This window comes from Venturia canescens, chromosome 1 (assembly GCF_019457755.1).
Source record: "Venturia canescens isolate UGA chromosome 1, ASM1945775v1, whole genome shotgun sequence".
Classification (NCBI taxonomy): domain Eukaryota; kingdom Metazoa; phylum Arthropoda; class Insecta; order Hymenoptera; family Ichneumonidae; genus Venturia; species Venturia canescens.
The window spans coordinates 20893561-20914673 of NC_057421.1; the positions used below are offsets into that span (position 1 = coordinate 20893561).

The 21113-nt window shown below is 39.3% G+C and overlaps 2 protein-coding genes across 3 annotated transcripts; one reads left to right on the plus strand and one right to left on the minus strand.

Moving 5' to 3' along the window:
• Positions 1-14: 14 nt before the first annotated feature.
• LOC122419477 (coiled-coil domain-containing protein 186-like) lies at positions 15-5813 on the minus strand. Of its 2 annotated transcripts, XM_043434068.1 has the most exons (9): positions 5461-5813; positions 3533-5217; positions 3067-3337; positions 2583-2986; positions 1959-2497; positions 1346-1611; positions 1231-1254; positions 769-918; positions 15-701 (listed from the first exon to the last, which is right to left on the minus strand). In XM_043434068.1, exons 2-9 carry the CDS (start codon positions 5164-5166, stop codon positions 621-623), a joined length of 3369 nt encoding a protein of 1122 aa, XP_043290003.1. In that variant the 5' UTR covers positions 5167-5217; positions 5461-5813; the 3' UTR covers positions 15-620. The 2 variants fall into 2 exon arrangements, with proteins under 2 accessions (XP_043290003.1, XP_043290004.1); XM_043434069.1 differs by lacking the exon at positions 1231-1254.
• Positions 5814-6180: 367 nt separating this feature from the next.
• Positions 6181-7227, plus strand: LOC122419535 (E3 ubiquitin-protein ligase RNF181-like). Its single transcript, XM_043434186.1, has 2 exons — positions 6181-6729; positions 6837-7227. Exons 1-2 carry the CDS (start codon positions 6424-6426, stop codon positions 6969-6971), a joined length of 441 nt encoding a protein of 146 aa, XP_043290121.1. The 5' UTR covers positions 6181-6423; the 3' UTR covers positions 6972-7227.
• The last annotated feature ends 13886 nt before the right edge of the window (positions 7228-21113 follow it).

Sequence of the window (21113 nt, forward strand, 5' to 3'; positions counted from 1 at the left end):
AAATGCTCGAGAGATTGTCTGACATAAAATTTATTCCACTCTTCGTATATGCTCATATGCCTGTTTTATGTATAATTATGTATATATACTTAGATATATAATATATCTATATATATTACGTATAATATACAGATTTTTAAAATACACATCGGCAAGTTCAATTCTTTCTTTCTCATTTGTACTTGCGCGGTTGTTAACGAGAGCTGTGACGTTTCCGTCGTTTATACATGAAATCGAGTTGCTCACACTTTCGATTTTTTTTTCTCAACAGTCCATTAATGCTCGCCTGATTCTTTCTTGTTCGCGCTACAGCATACATCGCGGAAAATAATCGGGTGTACGTAGTAAACGGCAAGGTACGTATATGAATAAAGTGCTAAGAAAATTATAGATAACCGACTAACAAAAAAAATACTTCGAACGTTCAGGACGATTAAAAAATTATGTAGATATATATAACTAAAAATAAATTCACCACGGTTTAGTTTCTGCGAAATTAACGTTAAGTATCTTTTCTGAATGGGTTATACGAAGGAAAGCTTTAATGTTTTCGATGCGGCAAGGCTCGCGCATCTTAAGTACGATTGTAGCACCTGCACGGAATTTTCTCTCATTTTTTCTTACTTTCCCTTTTGTTGTAGCAATTGTTGATTCTTTATGGTCAGCCTCGCAATTTCTTCACCAAGTGTATCGATATTATCCTGGAGAGAACGACGTATTAGTTTCTCAGGAATCTGTTAACTCGGATTATCAAGTCGAATTCTTTACCTTGAGAGTTATGTTTTTCAAAAGAGCATCTTCCAGAACGGCCTGTAATTTTTGATTTATTTCTAATGACAATTCTAGTGTCATTGTGTCATCTGCGACTCGCTGACTGTAAACTGACGCCATTATTCCACCGTATCTCGCCAACTCCGCCTAATTCAACGGAAAATCACGATTAATTTTACTCTCTCCATACAGCGAACGTGTAACAACTTTGTTTTTTTCAGTTTCCGAATATTCGTATGCAAAATTAGAAAGTGAATATTGATTCTCGTGAGCTGAATGTGAAAGCTCATTCTTATGATAAACTCTCGGGCGTCAGAGATGTCTAAACGTAAGTCTGGATCAAAAAATGTTGAAAATTATAACAAGCACTGTGTGGACATCATTTTTTGATATAATTCACAGTATTAAGTATCAAGTGTAGAACATCGATGTATTTTTTATTTTGAAGAATTATCTCACCGGATTCCTTTTGCTTTTTATGTGCTTGCATGAAAAAAGTGAACAATTTATTTCTATTAGTAACAGAGAAGTTGTTAGTGCATAAAAAACTCTGAGAATTGCAAGTTTTTCTTACTTTGTGACGATCTCTTTCGTTGCTTCCCATAGCGTCGAAGTTTTCATGGAGTATATAATTTTGTATGATTTTAGTTTTTTTCTGCAATTCGGCAACGAGCGTTCGTGTGTGTTCTTCCAAAAAATCTAGTTTTTCAGCTCTGCGAACGTTGATCTTCTGCATTTTGAGTATTCGATCGATCAAAGCTTGGCGATCGAGTTCGGTGGTTTGTATCGTCGTCTCACTGTTCCCGCTATGATCCGATGACGCTCCATTTAGGGTTTCTCCTAGTTAAGTAAAAAATGAAAATGCAATAGCAGATATTTATCGGGTGTAAACAGTTGGAGTAAATCTTCTAATTTTTCTTTGTATCGTATATAAAAGTAGCGTTAATCGTTATCAATCAAATTTCAGTAGACACGAAATGTAAAAACAGTATTTCTTAAATAACTTAAACTATGGGTAACCAGAATGTTTTGTCAGATTAGTACTAAAGTTCCAGTTGAAGACAAGAGTTACGGACTGTTGTGAGTTGTTTAATATGCAAAACGATGATCTTTGATAATACGTAATGATGAACATTGTCTAAGTAATTCATTATTTATAAAAGTTTAAAAAATTTCAACTTTTTTACCAGCGTTTAATGAATTATTGGAGCCTGCACGAGAAGTCGGATCCAAGGAATTGCTCGGAGATGCATTATCGTAAATTTCCAATCTTTTACGACACTGCTGTAATTCTCGAGCCATTTCTTTCACAGAAATTTGTTGTTTACGTTTGAGAACCGCAATTTCACCTTGACTTTCTTCAAGTTTTTGCGTAAGATTCTGAGCTATTTGGGTTTGCTCGGCCAAATGTTTCGCCAGTATTTCGCACTCTTCGATTCTTTTGCTTTTCTCATACGCCAAATTTTCTTCTAAAGTTTTAATTTTTTCCTTAAACTCAGCGATGCGCTCGCGTAGGGGACCCTGTTCTTGCTCGAGCTGAGCAGTTTTTGCCTCGATCGCCGTGAATTCTGACTGTAGGCGAACGTTCTTGTCCGTCAATTTCTGCGTGAAATCCAACATGTGAGCTTCTCGTTGACGACAGCAGTCCATGTCCGCTTGAAGTTCTTGATTTACTTGACGAAGACGTTCAACTTCAGCTTCATTTGACATCAAACACTGTTCCTTACTAAATATTAAAAATATCACTTTAGCATTGAAATGAGAAATGGTAATTTCGGAAGTAAAAACGAAAAATCATTTCGATCACTAACTGAATTAATTGCAGTTTCATGGTCTCCAGATGCGAAACTTTGGCCGAAAGATCGACAATTTCCTTCTGTCGTTGATCAGCCATGTTTTTGAACTCGCTGATTTTATTCTCGTAAGACAAACGGGTTTTCTCCAAATCTTGAATTTTCAAACTCAGTGTGTTATTTTCTTCGATAAGAGCGAGCTGTCGATTTTTCAATTGATCAACTTCTTTTTGCAGTTGAAGCCGTAGTATTTCCTTGTCTTCGGTAACATGCCTCTCTAAAATGAGACGAGCCTGCTGCTCTTTCAGTTGATGATCCAACGTAACAGCTTTGTTTTCTTCAGAGTGTTGAAATTCTCGTATCATCTCTTGTGATTCCCGGCGTATCTGTTCGCACTCTTCTCGCATGTCGTTCATTCTTGCCTAGAATAAACAAGGAATAATGTATAAATATTTTTATGGAACTGAAGTAACAATCTGAAGACACGTCCGAAAAACTTTACCGTAGCCTTGTCTAATTTTTGCTGCGTCTCTTTGTGGCTCTCCATCTCTGTTTTCAACTTCGTTTGTGTCCATTTTAATTTAACATCACGCACATTAACGTCTTCCTTAAGTTTCTCAACTTCTTTTTGCGAGTCGGTCAATTCTCGGCACTTTGTATCGAGAATATTGCATATTCTTGTTCTCTCGCTTTGAGCTTGACGCAACTTATTCTGTAGCAACTCGTAATCCTTTGCTATTTCTTTGTATCGTCGTTCTGCAAATTCTCGAGCTCTGTAAAATAAGAAAAATTTCATTTTCATTAAACGTTCCACTGTTTTAGAATGAAATTTTCTATATTTCTTGATAACTTTGCTATATCTACTGATCAGATAAAATCGTAATTGGAAAATTCTTTATGAAACTGAGTTTCGCGGTGCAGCTCAAACATCTTTCAGTAAAAATTTGTTATTTTTTACTAATTGTTACCTTTGAGTATCAATCAGCTGTTTCTCACTGACGGCGTATTTCATTACCATGCTTTCCCGTTCTTTATTTGCTGCGGCGTATTCACGTCCGAGTTCGTCTTGATTAGCATTGGCAGCGCGTAATTCGACAGTCAAACGTTCAACAGTTTTTTCTAATGCTTCCAACTGTACGTTGAACAATTCCCCGCTGTTTTGTGCTTCCAAAATACGTTTTTCGGCCTCAAGAACTTCGACTCTTTCGGCTAGCTTGATTTTTTCCTCTCGCAGTTTTGCATAATCTCCAACGAGCGTAAGATAGACCGGATGTTTAAGCAAACCAGTGTGTGATTCAAATTCAAGGACATTTACACCGACCGGATCGTGACTATTGGTGTTTTCGAGTCCTGGAATTTCGCTGGATATACTATCCTCACATTTTGTCGTTGAATTATCAATTTCGACATTGTTATCCGAGCTTCCTGAACAATCATTCGTCAGTGAAACAGAATTGCTTGGTTCTGTAGTCATAGATTCACCAATTTCCGGTTGAGGTATCGAATTTTGCATTGGATTTTCTTCATATAAACTCTTTTCTGATCTCTGAGTCGACTCAGGCGTTTTCGAGTCTGCGGAATGTTTCTCTTCACAGCTGAACATAGTTACATTGGTTTTCGGACTCTCAGTCATTGTGGAAATCTCGGTGTTTTCGCTTATGTGTGAGCTCGTCGCAGTACCAGAAGACGAGGATTCTTGAACAGAGGGAAATTCTGAAAAATTTTTTTTTTCGCTCGGTGTTACGTCAGTTATTTTCATTATGGAGTTGTATCGAATCGCAAGATTTTGTGGCAATAATGTTTTTTCCATTATGTTGGTCGACTTTTCGGTGATAAAATTCAGAAAATTACGACTCTTGTTCAAGAATTGAGTGTTTGATTGCATTAGATTCAATGAACTCGTTGGCAGTGATATTTTGACGAGTTTACTGTCGTCACAGAGCGTGGGTGTTTTTTCTGTATTGAATCTTTGTTGTGTCAAAGTTTCCACAACTGTCACTTGTTCTTTATTTTTTTTCTCACGTTCAGGGATTGTTTGTGTATTCTGAGAATTCTCTATCCCATCTTTGCACCGAGAATCGTCTATAGCACTTTGGTAGTTTTGCTTGTTCATCAGAGGTATGATTGTTTCTGGTAAGTCAGGTTTCGGCTCCTTTGTAATACAGAAGTCTCCATTGAAATTGGGCTTTTGATTATCCAGGAAACTGTTATTTTCTGTAGAAATCATGTGTGTGAAATTTGCCAGATTTTCATCATCCGATTGCACTGATTTTTCATTATTATCATTTGAAATTTCAGAGCCATTACGAGTCAGAAGTTGCTCAATGTTTTTGGCAGAGTTTAGAGGAATGTTTTCAAAGTTGGAAGATAGTTTTTCTGGAAGGTTTTGCTCATTTGGCGATTCAGCTCTCTTGTCGACCAATAAATTCATTGAATCATCTCTTTCTCCCAGATCACTATCAATGTTGATAAGAGACATAGTTACAGGATCCTGATGCAAGCTTTGAACCGAGTCCTGTACTTCTCTGGGTAGCAAGGACAAACCGTTTTCCAAGTCTGACTGACTTCTGAAGTCCTTGACGGCAGGTCCATGATCTTGCATTATCTCAAAAATGATCGAAGTATTGTGGCAAACAATTACAACATTGTCATCCTAGGGGAAATAAAGATAAAAACCATAATTTAGTAACTACAATCCACGGTTTGTACTTCCTAAAAATTTTTAATGTATTTTTGTCTTCCAGGTGCAGATTTGAATAAAAATAACACAGACTAAATTAGATGTGCTTGCGATCAGAAAATAGCAAATTGAAATAAGAATAATAAACTAATCATTCATTGCAGCCAAACAGTTTTGTAGTAGAGTAGCAGATCATTTATAATAATGTAAGCGTACCTTGATATCGCTGAAAAAATGTGCAATTATGGCAATTCATCGAAATGAAATGCGAGTGACAAGTCATCAATTTTTTCGCTGATAATCCTTCTTGATATCGAAACACGTAGAAATGAATTCTTGTTCATCCATTTCGGATCACCTGGTTTAATTTATCTTTTCAAACATTGCACGAAACTATTATTTCGCGGAAAGTTTCGTTATCTTGCGTAGCTCTCGCCCGAACTTATTGTTCAAAGGCACTTAATTTAAATGTCCTGTGAGAGAAAAAATAAAACGCGAATTAGATTAACCTACATTAAATCCGTCATAAAACTAAACGATCAGTCGGCCATGCACGCAAACAGCTGGCACTGACACTGAACGAACACCTCGTAAAAAAAATCATATCCGAATATTCGCTGCAGAGAGCGCTGCTGTGTGAATGTCATATCGACTGAGTTTTAATTGATACGGAAAAAAAATGATTTTGCGTATATAAATAAGTTTCTCGAATAAAATAATTGATACTAAGGAGTTTTTCAAATCTCTTATAGATCGAATTTTTTAGTGCAGTAGTGGAAGAAAATTATAGTGTACAAAATATATTAAAAAAACATTCGCTATAACAACATTCGAGGTCGCACTTTTACCGACTGAAATCAGCTGTTCAAAACGTCAAACATGAAACTTCTTTCTACCGCATATTATACTTTTCGTGACCATATAAAGATTTGTTTTCTTTTGATGACTTGTATGTTTCGGTATTGAGTGCTGTGTCCACTGGTGTATATCAAAAGTTTTCTGTGAAAGAATGCAACATTTGATTGTTCGTAAATGAAAAAACTTTTAAATATATTTATCTGTAAATATAAGACAGCAAAATAAAGTGACGTGGGATATTGTCAAATATTCAGTTTTATCGTGTATCTATAAATTTTTTCACTATTGTAAACAAAAGATAATCGACGAAAAAGTGAGGAAATGTCAGATTATTTCGATGAAATGGGTTGGACGCCATTGAGGGATGGGGAGGCGCCCAATCATTTGATACAAATGGCTCGATTGTTTCGAGATATTGGAATGTGGGAATTGCTCGGGCAGCATGACAAATTACCACCACCAGCTTCGAAAGCTTCGTTGGAGGCTCTCGAAAAGATCGAAATTACAAGAGAAAATGTGAAACAATGTCCGATTTGTCTCAAAGATTTTGAGCCGGGAAATACCGTCAATGGGTTGCCATGTAAACATTCGTTTCATCGTGAATGTATCGTTCCTTGGTTGGAAAAAGTACGCTGTCAATTTCCTTGACTTTTTTTCTCTTTTGTTTTTCCGAAACTCGTTTTCAGCTGCCTATTAATTAATTGATAATTGCTTCCTTTGTTTTTATTTTTCAGACGAATTCGTGTCCTCTGTGCCGACACGAGTTACCTACGGATGATGAAGAATACGAGATGTTTCGTAAAGAGAAACAAAGGGCAGTCGAGCGCGAAAAAGATTTAGAAATATTACACAACTCAATGTTTATGTAGAATCGTGTAAATAATTGCATATAAAATTATTTAGTTTTGGTTTTTTTCCGAAATTTTTTGGGGAGTTACCGCGCGTGGTACGAAAAATTTTGTTAAAAAAATATCTTCTATTACCATCTTCGCTTTGGACGAACAGGTTCAGCTACTTCGAGATGGCGCTATCGGCACGAATGGGACGAAGGAGACACTTCCTTTACACACGGAAGAATTTTTTCACTGTACAAAATAAAAACGAATAAATAGGTGTCTAGCAGTATTACATGTGGTCGCAGATTATCGTAATATCGAAGATCCTGAATTCACAAACAACATTTTCAAATCGATCGAAGATCAAATCGCCACTCTCCAGAGACGTGATGGCGTTTTGACGCCGAAGACTGCTACGATAGTTTTTAAGAACTGTAATACGTTGTCGTCATACATCCAATCTTGGACTCGTCGAGAAAATGAAACTTTTCGTCGACCGGAGACCGCTCGAACTTTTTGTCGAATAAATGAAAATTTATTTTTATCGTCGCTATGGATGAGCTAGTTTGCATCAGGAATTTAGGATTATTCAGTATATGAATTACTGAATAGAAATGTCATGATGATGGATCTCCATAAGCACCCGTATAAATTTTACGATTTTTGAAACTTCAATTCTTTATGAAATGTTCGATAATAACCTGACCTGCTGAAACTTCGCCAATCTATTCGCACGCACTTTTACTTTACTGAAATAAAAAATCAGTTATTTGTAGAATATTCGGGCTCGTGAAACCGAATAGCTTAACAATCTTTCGAAAGTTGTTTTTCGAATGGTTGACAACTATTCGATAACCATTTGACGAATATTTGTATACCGTTGAGGTAACTTTCCGGCATTTTTAGATAATGCTACTGGGGAGATTCCAATTAATATCTTTTCAATGTGTTGAGCTATACAGTTTCAAGAGGTCGTAATCGATAGGAAAAAAATGTCCACTCGCAATATCCTCTGAATTTCTGTTATTTATTCTTTATTAAGGAGGTTGAAGCGTATCTTATGTTAAAACTATTTTCCAACTTTGAACATAAAAATTTTTTCAACAGAAAGCTTAAGACAGTATTAAACTTCTGGCGGGATATGCCGATGATTCACCGTCGTAAAATTGAGATATTTATTGTTGAAGTTTGCAATTTTTTGAAAGCTTCCATAAGAGCCCATGTTTAACCTTGTCATTTTCAACAATGAATATCTCGATTACCAGGCGGTGAAACCTCTCCAAATTTTTCACACATAATTGAGCGCTATTCAAGAAGATTCACGTAAATTTTCAATTCATTAATTTGGAATAATAAAATCTAATGTATTTTTCGTATCATGTCCATCGCTTCAACTTCCTTAAAGGAAGAAATTTTAAAAGCATTTGGAAACGTGACGGCTTCTGTGAAGAGTCTCTGGCAGCGAATTCGGTTTCATGAATGTACTTGTCCACGTTTGTTTAAAAAAGTGATGAACACATTCTGCGATATTCCGTTTTTAAAGAAACGCTATTACAGCCATTGGATTTTATATGGGTGTTAAAAAAAAAAATCTGTTGACGAAAAGATTGTAAAAATAGAAAGGAAAAAGGAAGAAATCGGAGATATATGTAATGACGAAATGGGCAGCCATCGATATCTCATTCTTCGCGGTCGGTTTATTCGTTTATGAACGTTTTTGGATCGTATTCAATTCGTCTCATCCTCGTATTTAGTTTGGCCTCGAATCATATACCTCTCGTCGAGGAGTAATGGCGATCTTCGTCGATTCCTCGCTTTTTACCACTTTTCCCATTTTTCATTAGCGCAAAACGTACTCTCGGATGGGCTAGCTGCCGGGTGAGTAAAAAAGAACACAATGGTTTCTTGCTCACTAACCGAAGAGAAGCACTGGCTGATCGAACGAATCGATGTCTTAATTCCGGAAAGACACATAAAAGTAAGTGCAATCATAGCTTTTACGTCTCTCTGCTTTCCAAGCGTTGATATATCGCTCGTATGTATGTATAGGATGAGAAGGTAAAAGGGTAAAACGTGAGGAAGAGAGGAAGAAAGAGCAATGTTATATAGACGAGCGTGAAATCGAATTTCGCTATCCTTCTTCACAATGGGATTAGTTTCCCCCTCTGCGATCTCCCTAATTGTTTTTTGCTCAACGGAGCATCCCTATATATGACTAATGGTCTATAATTTTCTTCGGCAATGAGATAAAGTGAATTTAGGTCTCGGAAATGGCGAACGAAAAGGAATCTCTCTTGCAAATTGGTTAATTATATTTAGTTCAATAAGTAACTAAACGTATATTAAATTGCTTCGTGTATATATCCATACTTTTTTTTCCAGTGGGGTCTGTAAATCATTATTTTATAGTCGAATGTCCAGTATGTTTGCAGCGGATCCGTTATTTATTCTGACGCTCTGTGTACGCGTGTGTCGGGACATCAGGTGCTTCCTTATTAATGAGTAAACAAGCAACGAATTTATGTAACTAAGAGGATTCGAGAAATGGCCTCGTTACTTCATGTGCAATTAGTACCGAGACTTTTGCAGAATACCGAATGTACGTGCAGTTTTTTGTAGATGATTGCGAGCGAGGAAAAGCTTACGAATCCAAATTTGTCTACTACAAATACGATGAATAATGCAGGCCAAATGAACGATGAAATGTATAAATAGGTTTGAGCGGTTGCTGATGCAGTTTCTTACGGAGGATTTTCTCATGGAAGCAAATGCCCAAAGGGATCGTTCTCTGTATGCATCTAATATGCATATATCGTCGCTGCAATGAGAGCGGAAGAGGAACTCGAAAACTGGAAGACGTCCGGTTGCAACAGACCGGAACAAGAGAGAGAAAGGGAGTGGAAAGGAGGATGGGAGATGGGGAGAGTGGTAATAACCGTGAGGCTTTAATTATCTCGCCACCCTCCTCTTTCTCCTAACATGCAATTAATTCCAAATGCGGTTTAGTTTAGCGAACGAAGAGCAAACAATGTATTAGTGCCCTCCCCTTGCGAGAGCATCTAAACGTAGGTGGTTGTACGGCGGATGGCAAAAGAGGATAGGACGTTAGAAGAGGTGAGGCCACTTTGCGCAAATAGCATGGATCTGCAGATATAACGCATGTGGCGCCCTCTTGGCCTGCCGCCCTTTGCGAGACCCTCTATTGCCCCGGAAACTCATGCCGCGTTGCATCCACCCTTGTTCGGCGTCCATTACCGTGAACCTGAATATCTTTGACCTCACCGCGTGTTCCCTCATGCCCGCCTTTTGCCTCTGGTTAATTGAAAAAAAATTCCGGAGAGTGTGGCTCATTGGAATCTTTCGCTTCGAACTTTCAAACTTTCGGTTCTCATTCTCAGAGACAGTTAACATTTTCTTTTCACTTTAAATTGTGACAAATTTGGTGAATTTTGTTGCAGCTAAGCTATATACTTGTTGTTATTGTTACGCAACGAACGAGATTTGAAAGGGATGAAAGGTGAGACGTCGGACGACAGCGCGCACAGGGCGATGTTTCCGGAATCTGTCTAGAAAAGGGTTGTCATATACGTACATGAGAAGGCATTGTGCAAGGTGTGCGCGTGTGTGCGCGCGTGTGTGCACGCGACCATGCGGAGTGGTGACCAATCCATGGAGGATAAACGCAGCAGGGAGCCCAAGAGAGAAAGGGAATGGCAGAGGAGACAGGCGAAGATGAGAGAGTTGGATGAAAGCGGTTCGCGCGAAGCGAATGACTGCGATTCGTCCAATTATCGGTTGGCACCAAAAGTGCTGGGTCTGGCTCGCCTGCCAAATGGGAAATAGCACCAGCGAGAGAACTTTGAGGGGAATAGATACAAAGAGCGAGAGTGTGACAAAGAGGAGCTCTGTACTACCTATTTTATCTATATATGTCCAACCTCCACAGGATGTCCATCCTCCATTTAGGGATGACATCAGTGGAGCGAGTTGCATACTCCAGAACTTATATTTTCACTGTTAGCCTCCTGTCCGCAAGCTCCACGGATACGAGTGAAACGTAACATTCGACTTTACGGACTGCCGAAGATTTCCTTCGTCCATAAAAGTAGACCATTGAGGATGATATCATTCGTGGTATCTCCGCATGGCCGATCTATATATCGCCTTTATAAGTCTTTACCGGATTCGACGCAGGGGTTGAAGGCTGACGGAAGAGAGAAGGCCGGGGGGAAAGATCTTCCTCTTTTTTTAAAGCGTTTCTACGAGAGGAGGGATGAACGGTTAGATTGACGTTGGCCCAACGACGAGAGGGGCTGAAGAGGGTGGAACAAAAGGAAACGAAGTCCGAGGCTATGGGTTTGGGAAAAACTTTAGCCCCGGAGCCTTATGCCCTGGCCGTTTGGACGCTTTCTTTCCTGAAGGAGACTACGAGACTGGTAAATGACGTCATTAACGAGGCTAAAGTGCTGACGCGTCGAGACCGACTTACACTACGACTCGCACAGTCGTATTCCCTCGCATATATACATGTATTTTTACGTATATCCGTCGTCTCGTTTTTTCTTCGTCCCTCCATTCTCTCTCTCTCTCTCTTTCTTACCTACAATTCCGCGTCTGACCAACCTTATATACTAGCTGTCGACCGATGCCGTTTTTCTCTCTCAAAGATCGATGCGTCGATTTCCGATGGTAGCGAACAACCCTTATAGAAAAAGCTTTCCGTGTGCATGCTCCATATATTGTATGTATAGTGATAACGCTGATAAGAGAAGAGCGATCGAGCTTCACAGGCAAATCCAGTTCTTGCACATTTCCTCTTCCACAGTGGAAGAGTCTGTCGTCGTTCTTATCCGTCATCCAAAATTGGAGATACAGAAACTTACAAAGTATCCAAGACTCACTCGTACACGCGGGTGCAAACGATTTTTTTTACAGTTGCTCTGAAATTTTTTGTGTGCTGCACTCTTTGAAATCATCGTCGTGTGCTGCTAGTCAACGGTTTTTACTTCATTGTAGTCCTAAGGATGCCTGTACAAATTTCGAAAAATTGATTTTTTTTTCTGTTAAAGGTCTGTGCAACGTCTTGAGAATAGTGTGCCAAAATTCGGAGCCGTTCAGTAGTTACAGCCGTGAACGTGAAACAGCGTGTCGACCCTTAAGGAGGGTGGATCGCGACGATACAATGTTGCCATGCTAAACCATGTTAAAAATATTAAGAATTTCAAAATGATAAGAATTTAATAACATTTGGTAAATGTATTCTTTAAAAATATATAAGACGATATAAATTTTTTTAGATTTTTCTACCACACATAGCTCTCGAGTAATTGAACACTAAAGTTCACGTGTTACGGTGAACAGTTGTACATCTCGTGCATCAGCACTTCGATTTAACGCTCAATTATGGGATAACCATGTGGCAAAAAAAATTGTATTTGTATACTTGATGCCAAAGAATGTTATCACCAAATTTTATCAAATTCTGATTATTTTGATTTCGTGATCCACCCTCCTTAAGGTAACTTCTGTACTACATGCTAGTCAAATGAGTGCTAAATTTTCAAAACGCTTTTAGACCAAGTTCAACGTACCGATTAAACTTATTGTTAGTAGATATGTATTCAAGCATATTTCATTAACGTGGAAAAATATTAAAAATGATAGTTTTGCAAAACTATCAACTGATAGATGCAAATTTCCATGATGACACATTTTCACAGGTATTTTTCAAAGAATCGTCTGTATTTTTTAACCGATTTTATTGCACCAAGTTTCATTTTGTTCCTCAACTGATCCTCTACGAATTCACCACGTAGATTTTCCTTTAAATTCATTCCTTCAGAAATTATGAATGAAAAAGTTTTTTCACTTAATGAACAATTAGCTGCAACATTGAAACGATAAAGTTAAAAAACAACTACATGGTGGATTCATAGAGGACCAGTTGACGAACAAAATGAGACATGTTGCAATAAAATCGATCAATGAACGCAGATAATTCTTTGAAAAATACCAGGGAAAATGTGCCAGCGTGGAAATTTGCATTTATCAGTTGATGGTTTTGCAAAACTAGCGTTTTTAAGATTTTTACATCTTAATAAGATATGCTGTATTACAAATCCACTAACAATACATTTAATCGGTGCGTTGAACTTGGCCTAAAAGCGTTTTGAAAATTTAGCACTCATTTGCATAGGCGCGCGTGCAGATTCAGGCGATTAGTGCAGATCTGTCCAGGGAAGACTTGTCCAGGGAAGATGCTTGGGTAGTTACACTCAAAATACCAATGGAAGATTGAATTCAACGGTCTGGATACAAAGCATTTAAATTCTGATTTAAAATTCGTCGAAATTGCATTTTTTCTTGCGGCTGGGCTATTTAACGAAAGCTAATCGTCGGCAGCTAGTGCAAGAGTTTTGCCAGCAGCTACGATGTTTGCCGGGTACAGTGTCAGGCACGACGTCGCGCCTCATCGACAAAAGAGGTCCGAAAAACGCGAAAAAAATAGTTGGCAGAGGACGATCAATTTTTTGAAGAAGCAGAAGTATTTGCCATCTTTAACCTCCCATGTCAAAACTTTCAACGCGTTTTTCTCCAAACAAGGTTTTTTAAATTGGCCCCTCTCACGTGAAAATTTTTCAACCGAGTTCGATGGAATTTGGTCACTCCATGAAATCCCACTCTTTTTTTTTATATGAATTTTTCAATACTGACCAAAGAAGTAATTTTCCAAAGCCAAATGATCGAAAAATTCCGCGCAGTTTTCACTCAAAACCTGTATAATTGTCTGCAATCCTTATTATTTTCTATTTCCCATTTCTCCCATTTTGGTAGAAAAACAAAAACGCTCTGTCCACTAAAAAAAATCGACAAAATGATCCGTTTCTTCGCCCCCCCAAAGGTACCATTCCCCCAACATACAAGTGCCAATGGCAAGGGAGACTCGCGTTAGCGTGCAGCTTTCTCACTTATGGATAGTTTAATAGTTTGGCCACATTTTCAACGATCACAGATTCCACTGTGGATCATCCTTGTAATTTACCACAATAACGATCACTGCGTCGTGATATTATCCAAAATACTATGTATTCGTGAATTATATCACTTGGTGCATCACCACGCAGGGAATAATTCAACGTTTGCTCTGCGTGCATGCTTTGCTTAGCGCAACCCTATAGCACCGTGAAATGTTCTCCGACGTTGTCTTCATGTATATGTATGTGTATAATGTGTATGTTACGCTTACAGCTACATCTACACGCATACAAGAACTTTAGTTATATCAACACGTATATATCTATGCTTATACGTAGTGCATAGTTGTATGAACGAGACCTAGTTGCTATACGGTAATTGGCGTGGTAGGTATGCAGATATATACGTAATAGGGTCGTATATTCCTGCCTGGGGCCACTAATATACTCACACGTGTTGGCGATCGTGTCCCCAGGATTTTGATTGTCCCATGTTGCTCGGAGAATTATCGAGTTTGAGTCCAAGAGAGAGCAGGCGAGTCCTCGATGTACATCGAGCTCATTGTCTGCTAAGCTATGCTGCGTGTATGTCTATCGAGTCAATGCGTTTTCAAATTGTCTCCTGTCTCCTCTCGATCTAGATAGAGACAACGACAAAGGGCTGGAAAATTGATCGTCTGCGGCATACGTGGGAGACATATTTTCATTGTAGTTTGTACGAGAACGTCAAACTTTAGCGTGTAAGTGAGAAAAATTAATGTTGCAAACATTATTTTCGAAAGTTTTTCCACTTTAAATATATGCTTATGGAAACGTGGCCAAAGGTTTAAGGTGGAGGAAAAAATATTGGGAGATCGGTACTCCACTGGGACAAACATCGAAGAATATAGTGAGAGAAAAAATGTTGACAGAAAGATGGAGATTTATAACGATGAGTGCTACTCTCTTATGGAAATTCCTGGTGGGTGGCAGTTCAAGAGATTTGTAATGGGATAACTAACATAAGTTTGGAGTCGGTAACTGCAAAGGTAAATTATCTCGATATGACGAAATCGCATGTAAGTTACTGGGAATAGATTCAAGTGGGCTTTGGAGTGCTTTTCAGTGGTAATTCTCCAAAAGTACAAAAATATAGACAATTGATGGGGGCTCTACGTGAAAAATCAGTGAGGGATTTAAAAGCCGGTTATTATTTGAAGCAGTTAGGCTTGAACGAAAATTTCATTCCGACATAGTCGAGACTGGTATCTGGAAAGCTGGTTTGTGCTCGCGCCAAGCTGACGCGCCTTTATCACCACGAGGAGTGTATAAAACAATCTCGGCCACGTATTTATGAAGGCTTTTGGTCGAGAACTTGAAATTCATGCGAGGCCAGCCACCGGATTATAAGCCTCGTTGAAAACGTGTAAATATTTTAGAATCTCCGCCAGGTCGTCTCTCAGGTGGCTATGAAAGCTAAAAAGGTGTTGATCTTACCCGGAATTTCTGTACTTAATCTTGGAAAAAATTCGTTGATTATTTATGACTTTTTGAATGATTTACTCGAGCGGAATATTTGGGTGAAAATGTTGAAGAACGTGGAAAAGTAACGAGCGCTTTGCCGAGTTTTCTCGATCAAAATATTTTTCATAATTACGTTTGCCATAATTTTGTCTTAACTTATAAAATATTTTCAATACAAATCTACATTTATCTAAACAGAGGGTGGAACCCAGCTGCGTTTCTTCCCATTTTCATAAATATCTCTCGCGCCATCGAGAGCGATATTTGAAAATTTGTGCAATATCTCTTCTGCCCGAAATTTAGTTAGCACGTTGTCAGTGGCGCCTAATATCAAGAAACGAAATTCTCTTGTATATTCGCGTCTTCCCGAGCGTCTAACCGAATAACGAAGCCAAAATGGTTTTTGTTCGAATTGGCAAAGACAAGACCACGCGCCCTCCCACGGCAAGAGAGCAAATACAACGCGAGCCCTTTCACCCTTCCTTCTACTGTTTCGCCTACATATACATATACAAGTATAGCTTGCCTACTAACAGGCAAGAACTTAATTATCTGTGAAACAATAGCCCGGGGAATTATGATTATTGCCTCGGGACAGTCTGAGAAAACGTTAGGCGAAGCCGAACGCGCGGGCGAACTAAGGATCCGTTCTGTGTGTGAGCTGGTTCGCGTGAGTGTGCTCGCTCTCTCAGACTATAACCAGTGATAAAAGTAGCGAGAGCGTAAATAGAGGATTCAGTTTCGTTTTCCCAAGGTGTCTCGCCGACTCGAATTACGACTTTAACCGATGAACTTATATTCCTCTCCCTTTTCGGATCTCTTATTCTCTTTTTCTCTATCACGATAACGAGAAAACTCACCCACGAGTTATACGCATTTATTCGCGAGAGGATGGACCGTGCCCTTCTCGGAAATTGGACTCCTGGCATCCATGTATACGTGATGGGATTCTGCTTTTTTTTTCTTCACGCTCGACCGGGACAGAAAGTGTAAAGAGCACGAACAATTAGCCATTGAAGAATTTTTTAATTGTCACGAAAACTGAAGAAAACTGATCGCCCTCTTGCTCTCTCTCTCTCTCTCTCCTTCTTCGAGGATGCTTCGGAGACAAAATCTCGGTCGAAAAGAAACGCGCTTTTTCTCACAAGTCACCTTGATCCATTCGCCGTTTTATTATCAAGTCAACGCTGACCCAATTGCGTACTTTACTCAACGTCCCAAGCTTATTAATATTTATCGTTCATCCCAGTTTGCTTAGCACGAAATTATTCCAACGTTTCTGAATATATTTTTGAATGAGAAACTATTTTGAAAAATCAACTTGAGACTCGTCTCGAAGGAAGACATCGCGGAAGGTTTAATTCAACGTCTCGAGGGAACCAGCGGACACGTCTGAGACCGCGTGTCGGAAACTCTGCAAGTTTTCTCAATGCCACCGGCAATGGTTCGCAGTAAGGCTGGATTTTCGTCAGATCCTCCCGAGATCTTTCGACCGGTCTGGAGCGGAAGTTGTTTACATGACCGTTACTCAGATCCTAGTTGCGCGTAGATACGATCTGTGTCAGACTTTTCACGAACCTTCAATCAACCTCGTACAAAGATATTCCCGATCGACTCGACCGCGGTTTTGCGAGGAGTTTTCTATAACAACGGTTCGCGTTCCTTTGTGAACGACGTCATCGGGTTTTCCAATTAAGGAGCAACGTTAGATAGTGAAACGAAAATTCAGAAATTCAGAAATTGTCAGAAATTGCCAGGAAACGTATTGGACGGTGAGATACTTAATTTTTGCAGCCGAACCTTTTAATTGGGGGTCGTAAATCTCAGACGCTTTGAAACATCTTTGAAAATTGAACTTCTGTGTTTCAAAGTGCGAAAATCCTTAAATTTTCAATATTTCTCTATGATTTAATGAAAATTCTATCATAGAGTTAAAATACCAATAAATCAACCCTTCAAATTTCAAAAGTCTACGTTTTTCTTCCTCGCCACAAAAAAATCCCAAAGAATCCGGCTGCCACACGGGGTGACTCCCTTAAATGAAGAATCGACAATTCATCAATTAATGAACTTCGGTACTTTTATTGATAGAAAGAATTGGTGAGTTAGAAATGTACAGCATGCTACAATCAGACTTGTGCGGAATCAACTTCGATTCAGAATTCAATTGTCGTGTTAGAGAATGTCCGTCTTCTTTGAGATTAAATTTTCAATTGACTCCCTCTTGCCCAGCAAAAGTTTAAGCATCTTTTAGTAAAAAATGTAAAGAAAGTACGGTCTTCCAAGTGGAGGTCATTTGGTTTTCGTCATCGGAAAAATTACTTTCCGAAGTACGCAGCAAGTTCATATTTCTTAAGATTTAGAAGAATTTAATACAAAAAAAGTAGATTTACGAGCCTTGCATGTGGTCACCGCGCAGTGGACAATCCGTATGATGGCTATTGAACTCCATCCGTCGCTCGCGCTCACCCACAGGCCGACGGTCGATCCTTTGACCTGAGCCAGCGCATTCCGCGATGATACTCGAAAACTAATAATTCAAATCTTAGCTTAACGAAAGTCAGCGTATGACACCAAAAAGGGACAAAACTCTTGACTTTTCACGTTTTTAAGTACGTCGTTACTTTTAGTCATTTTTCGGTAGCAGAAGAAACTAGAATTTTCTCAGTTGCTAGAGAAGAAGAACGTAAGAATCAGTAGTTAAGGCTGCGTTGGTTCAGACAGCGGGGATGTCTTGTTTCTATCGGTGTCTGGTCGGAGACACCATAATTTTTCTCGACTGAGTTCAGTTTCGATGGAGTTATTTGTACATACGGGATCAGTCTCGTATGTACAAAAGAGAGATTTTCAAGAAAAGAGTGTTTCAAGGTTTTCATTTTAATATATAAAATGAAAAGTTCGTAACCGAGACAGAGTGGGACGTTTTATTTTAAATTTTATAGTTTAAATCTAAGGCTCGGTACCGAGCCTCGAGTTGGGATAGTTTTTAATACAGTTCTTACGAAGACGGGCACCGGGTGTGTCCATATCACAATCTATAGACGTTGATAAACTTTGGAAAGGTTGACACTGGTTTCGGCTGTAGTCTACATTATGAAGTTCAGTCACGACGTCGATTCACTCATCGTAAGTTCTAGAAAATTTTTAAGATCACAATTCCGATGGCATATGTACACGTTTCTCTCGTGGATCACTTTTCTCGATTATTGGCAACGGGTTTTCTCTATATGCACCATCTATAAAAACATCTCAATGAATCGAGTGGATTTTTAATTTATGACCGAGAAAAATGAATAAAGTTTGTGGAAAAGATATAAAAATGTAACATTATCTCGAGTTCGCTATGCATAAACTTTTCATTGGATTATGATCAATGAACTTTGTGTTTTTTTAATAAAAGAAGTTCGATTTAACGTGGATTAGCCTTTAGAAGTATTATAGTCGGTCCAAGATTCGATTCTCGGTGGGCGATGCAAATGAAATTGTGAAATTGGTTCGTGGAAGATTTATCCGTTGGGTAGAGAGGGCGACGGAGTCGCTCGTATAAGAAGAGGCGCATCGTCTGTTGGAAGAGGTGGGTCACAGTGATACCCGCTGAGAGAGTTTGGGTTGGCTTCGACGACATTTTGGCCTCCGGAAAATATGATAATGCGGTCTCTCTTCCCTCTCCCCGCTTCACGAGAGAGGGCGACGTGTCATGACGAATGGTTTGCCGCACGTTTCCACTTTTGGTATTTTGCGGTTAACTCGCGGATTGGTTATATTTTTAAAAGAAGAAGAAGAAAAAGAATAAGAGCAGCGGGAGAAGCGTCGAGTGGCGATAGTCGTAACCATGAGATTTTCTACAACGTACCATGGGAGGGTGTATTACGATAGCTGTAGAAAGAAAGCAAGCGTGTGAGGAAGAGAGGGGGGAGAGAAAGAGAGAGAGAGAGAGAGAGAGAGAGAGAAAGAGTGAAAGCTTACAGTATTGCGGGGGTGTTTGGCCCAGGTTCACGTTATTTCCCTTCCTCTGCTGCATCATGAAGCGAGCTTGCAGCACAGTCATAATTCATCCGTTCTCGCCATTTTTTTATGTCTTTTTATACTCTCTCTTTTCTCTCCTTCCGTGGATTCATCGTCGGCGAAGAAGAACCGCACGCAATCGTATAAACCGCCTTCTCACTTTTCCCAGAGAGAAAACACGTAGCATCAGCACATAGCGAAGCTATAACTTGAGAAAAAAACTGCAGGATGGGGGACCCAGCGGAAATTCGCCGCGGCGAATGACCGCACACGCGTCCGGGAAAGCTCTCTCTTTCTGGCCGTCTAGAGTTCTTTACGATCCAGTAAGATCTCTTATGGTCTTTCAGTGTCGGCTATGGAAGAAAATAAGGTCAAAGACTGCTTCCATGAGAGTCAAAATTATAATTTAAGCCCATCGCTCCGCACCGAAATTATTTCCACCACTGCGCTATGCCTCCTTTGTGACAAACGTTCCCATCTTCGTGCCCCCATCGATCTCTATCTCACTGGATTCCGTGCTGCAAACGAGCGACATTTTCGTGGGATTTCAATTAGTCTCGCTGTCTTTCCTCTCTCGCAGGACCAATTGCTCGCGAATATTCTACCGAGTTCTCGCACAGCTTTCCCCCCTCTTTGACTATCTTTTCTACATATTATACGTACACTCGCACTCGCTTCCGTCCTTTCACAGCACTATATTTCCCCACTTGACCCTCTGCGGTATATCTGCCACACTGGCACGTTCTCTTTGACCCCCATTTCGCTTCCTGCGCGTTCCACCCACAAAGCGCAGCTAGAGCCAGGATTAGAACAACCCTATATTAGTTTCTGGGCGACACGTGAACACGACACTACTGTAATTCGTGTTCTCAAGAAGCTCATGTACCCGCCTGATTTCACTAATCAAGAGGATGATTTGTTTCAACTGTTAATCAGGCTAGTTGCCTTCGCAGAGCGGAAAAGAGGCAGAATTAGTGCGACAACTTATCTTTTATCATGTCTTTTATCATTTTTCCAGTCAAGTTTGTAACAAAACTCTTGAAAAACAACGTTTTTAGAAATTTCCTCGGAGTTGTAAACATTTTGAAAACTCGTAACTTCTGAAAATGTATACTTTCCTTTCGTCTACAACACTTCATCGAATAGTGTTTTAATTTCTATGAAAAAAACTCTCGGAAAACGCTCCTTTCAACTTTTTACACTGAAAAAAAGCATCGGTAAATGAAAAATTGAATTGTTTCGTCCCAAAACTACGATAACGGGTGGCGAAACAAATATGGAATTGTTTCAACTCGCCATAATTCGATTGATTTTGAAACGACCGATATATTTATTTGCATCCACGTTTGATTAATCCAACAAAAATATTAATGAAATTTGATTTTTTAATTCATAGTTTCGACCATAATAAGGATAACTCTCCCATACTTTTGTCGTTGATTCAGGTAAAAATACGATGGAAAATATATTATGTTATCAGTCGCAAAATTATTTTTCACTGCCCGTAATGGTCATCGCACAGTTTCCGACCATCAATCGCGGAACTGAACGCTTCATGAGCGTGCCTACATAATGCAGAATGTCACTGCACAGAGCGCAGGAATTGTCACTCTATTTGTCAAACAAGAAAAGCATCGTCACATCAATGGACCGTTATAAAATCAGTGTAACTGGCGGTTCGGTCCATTCACCA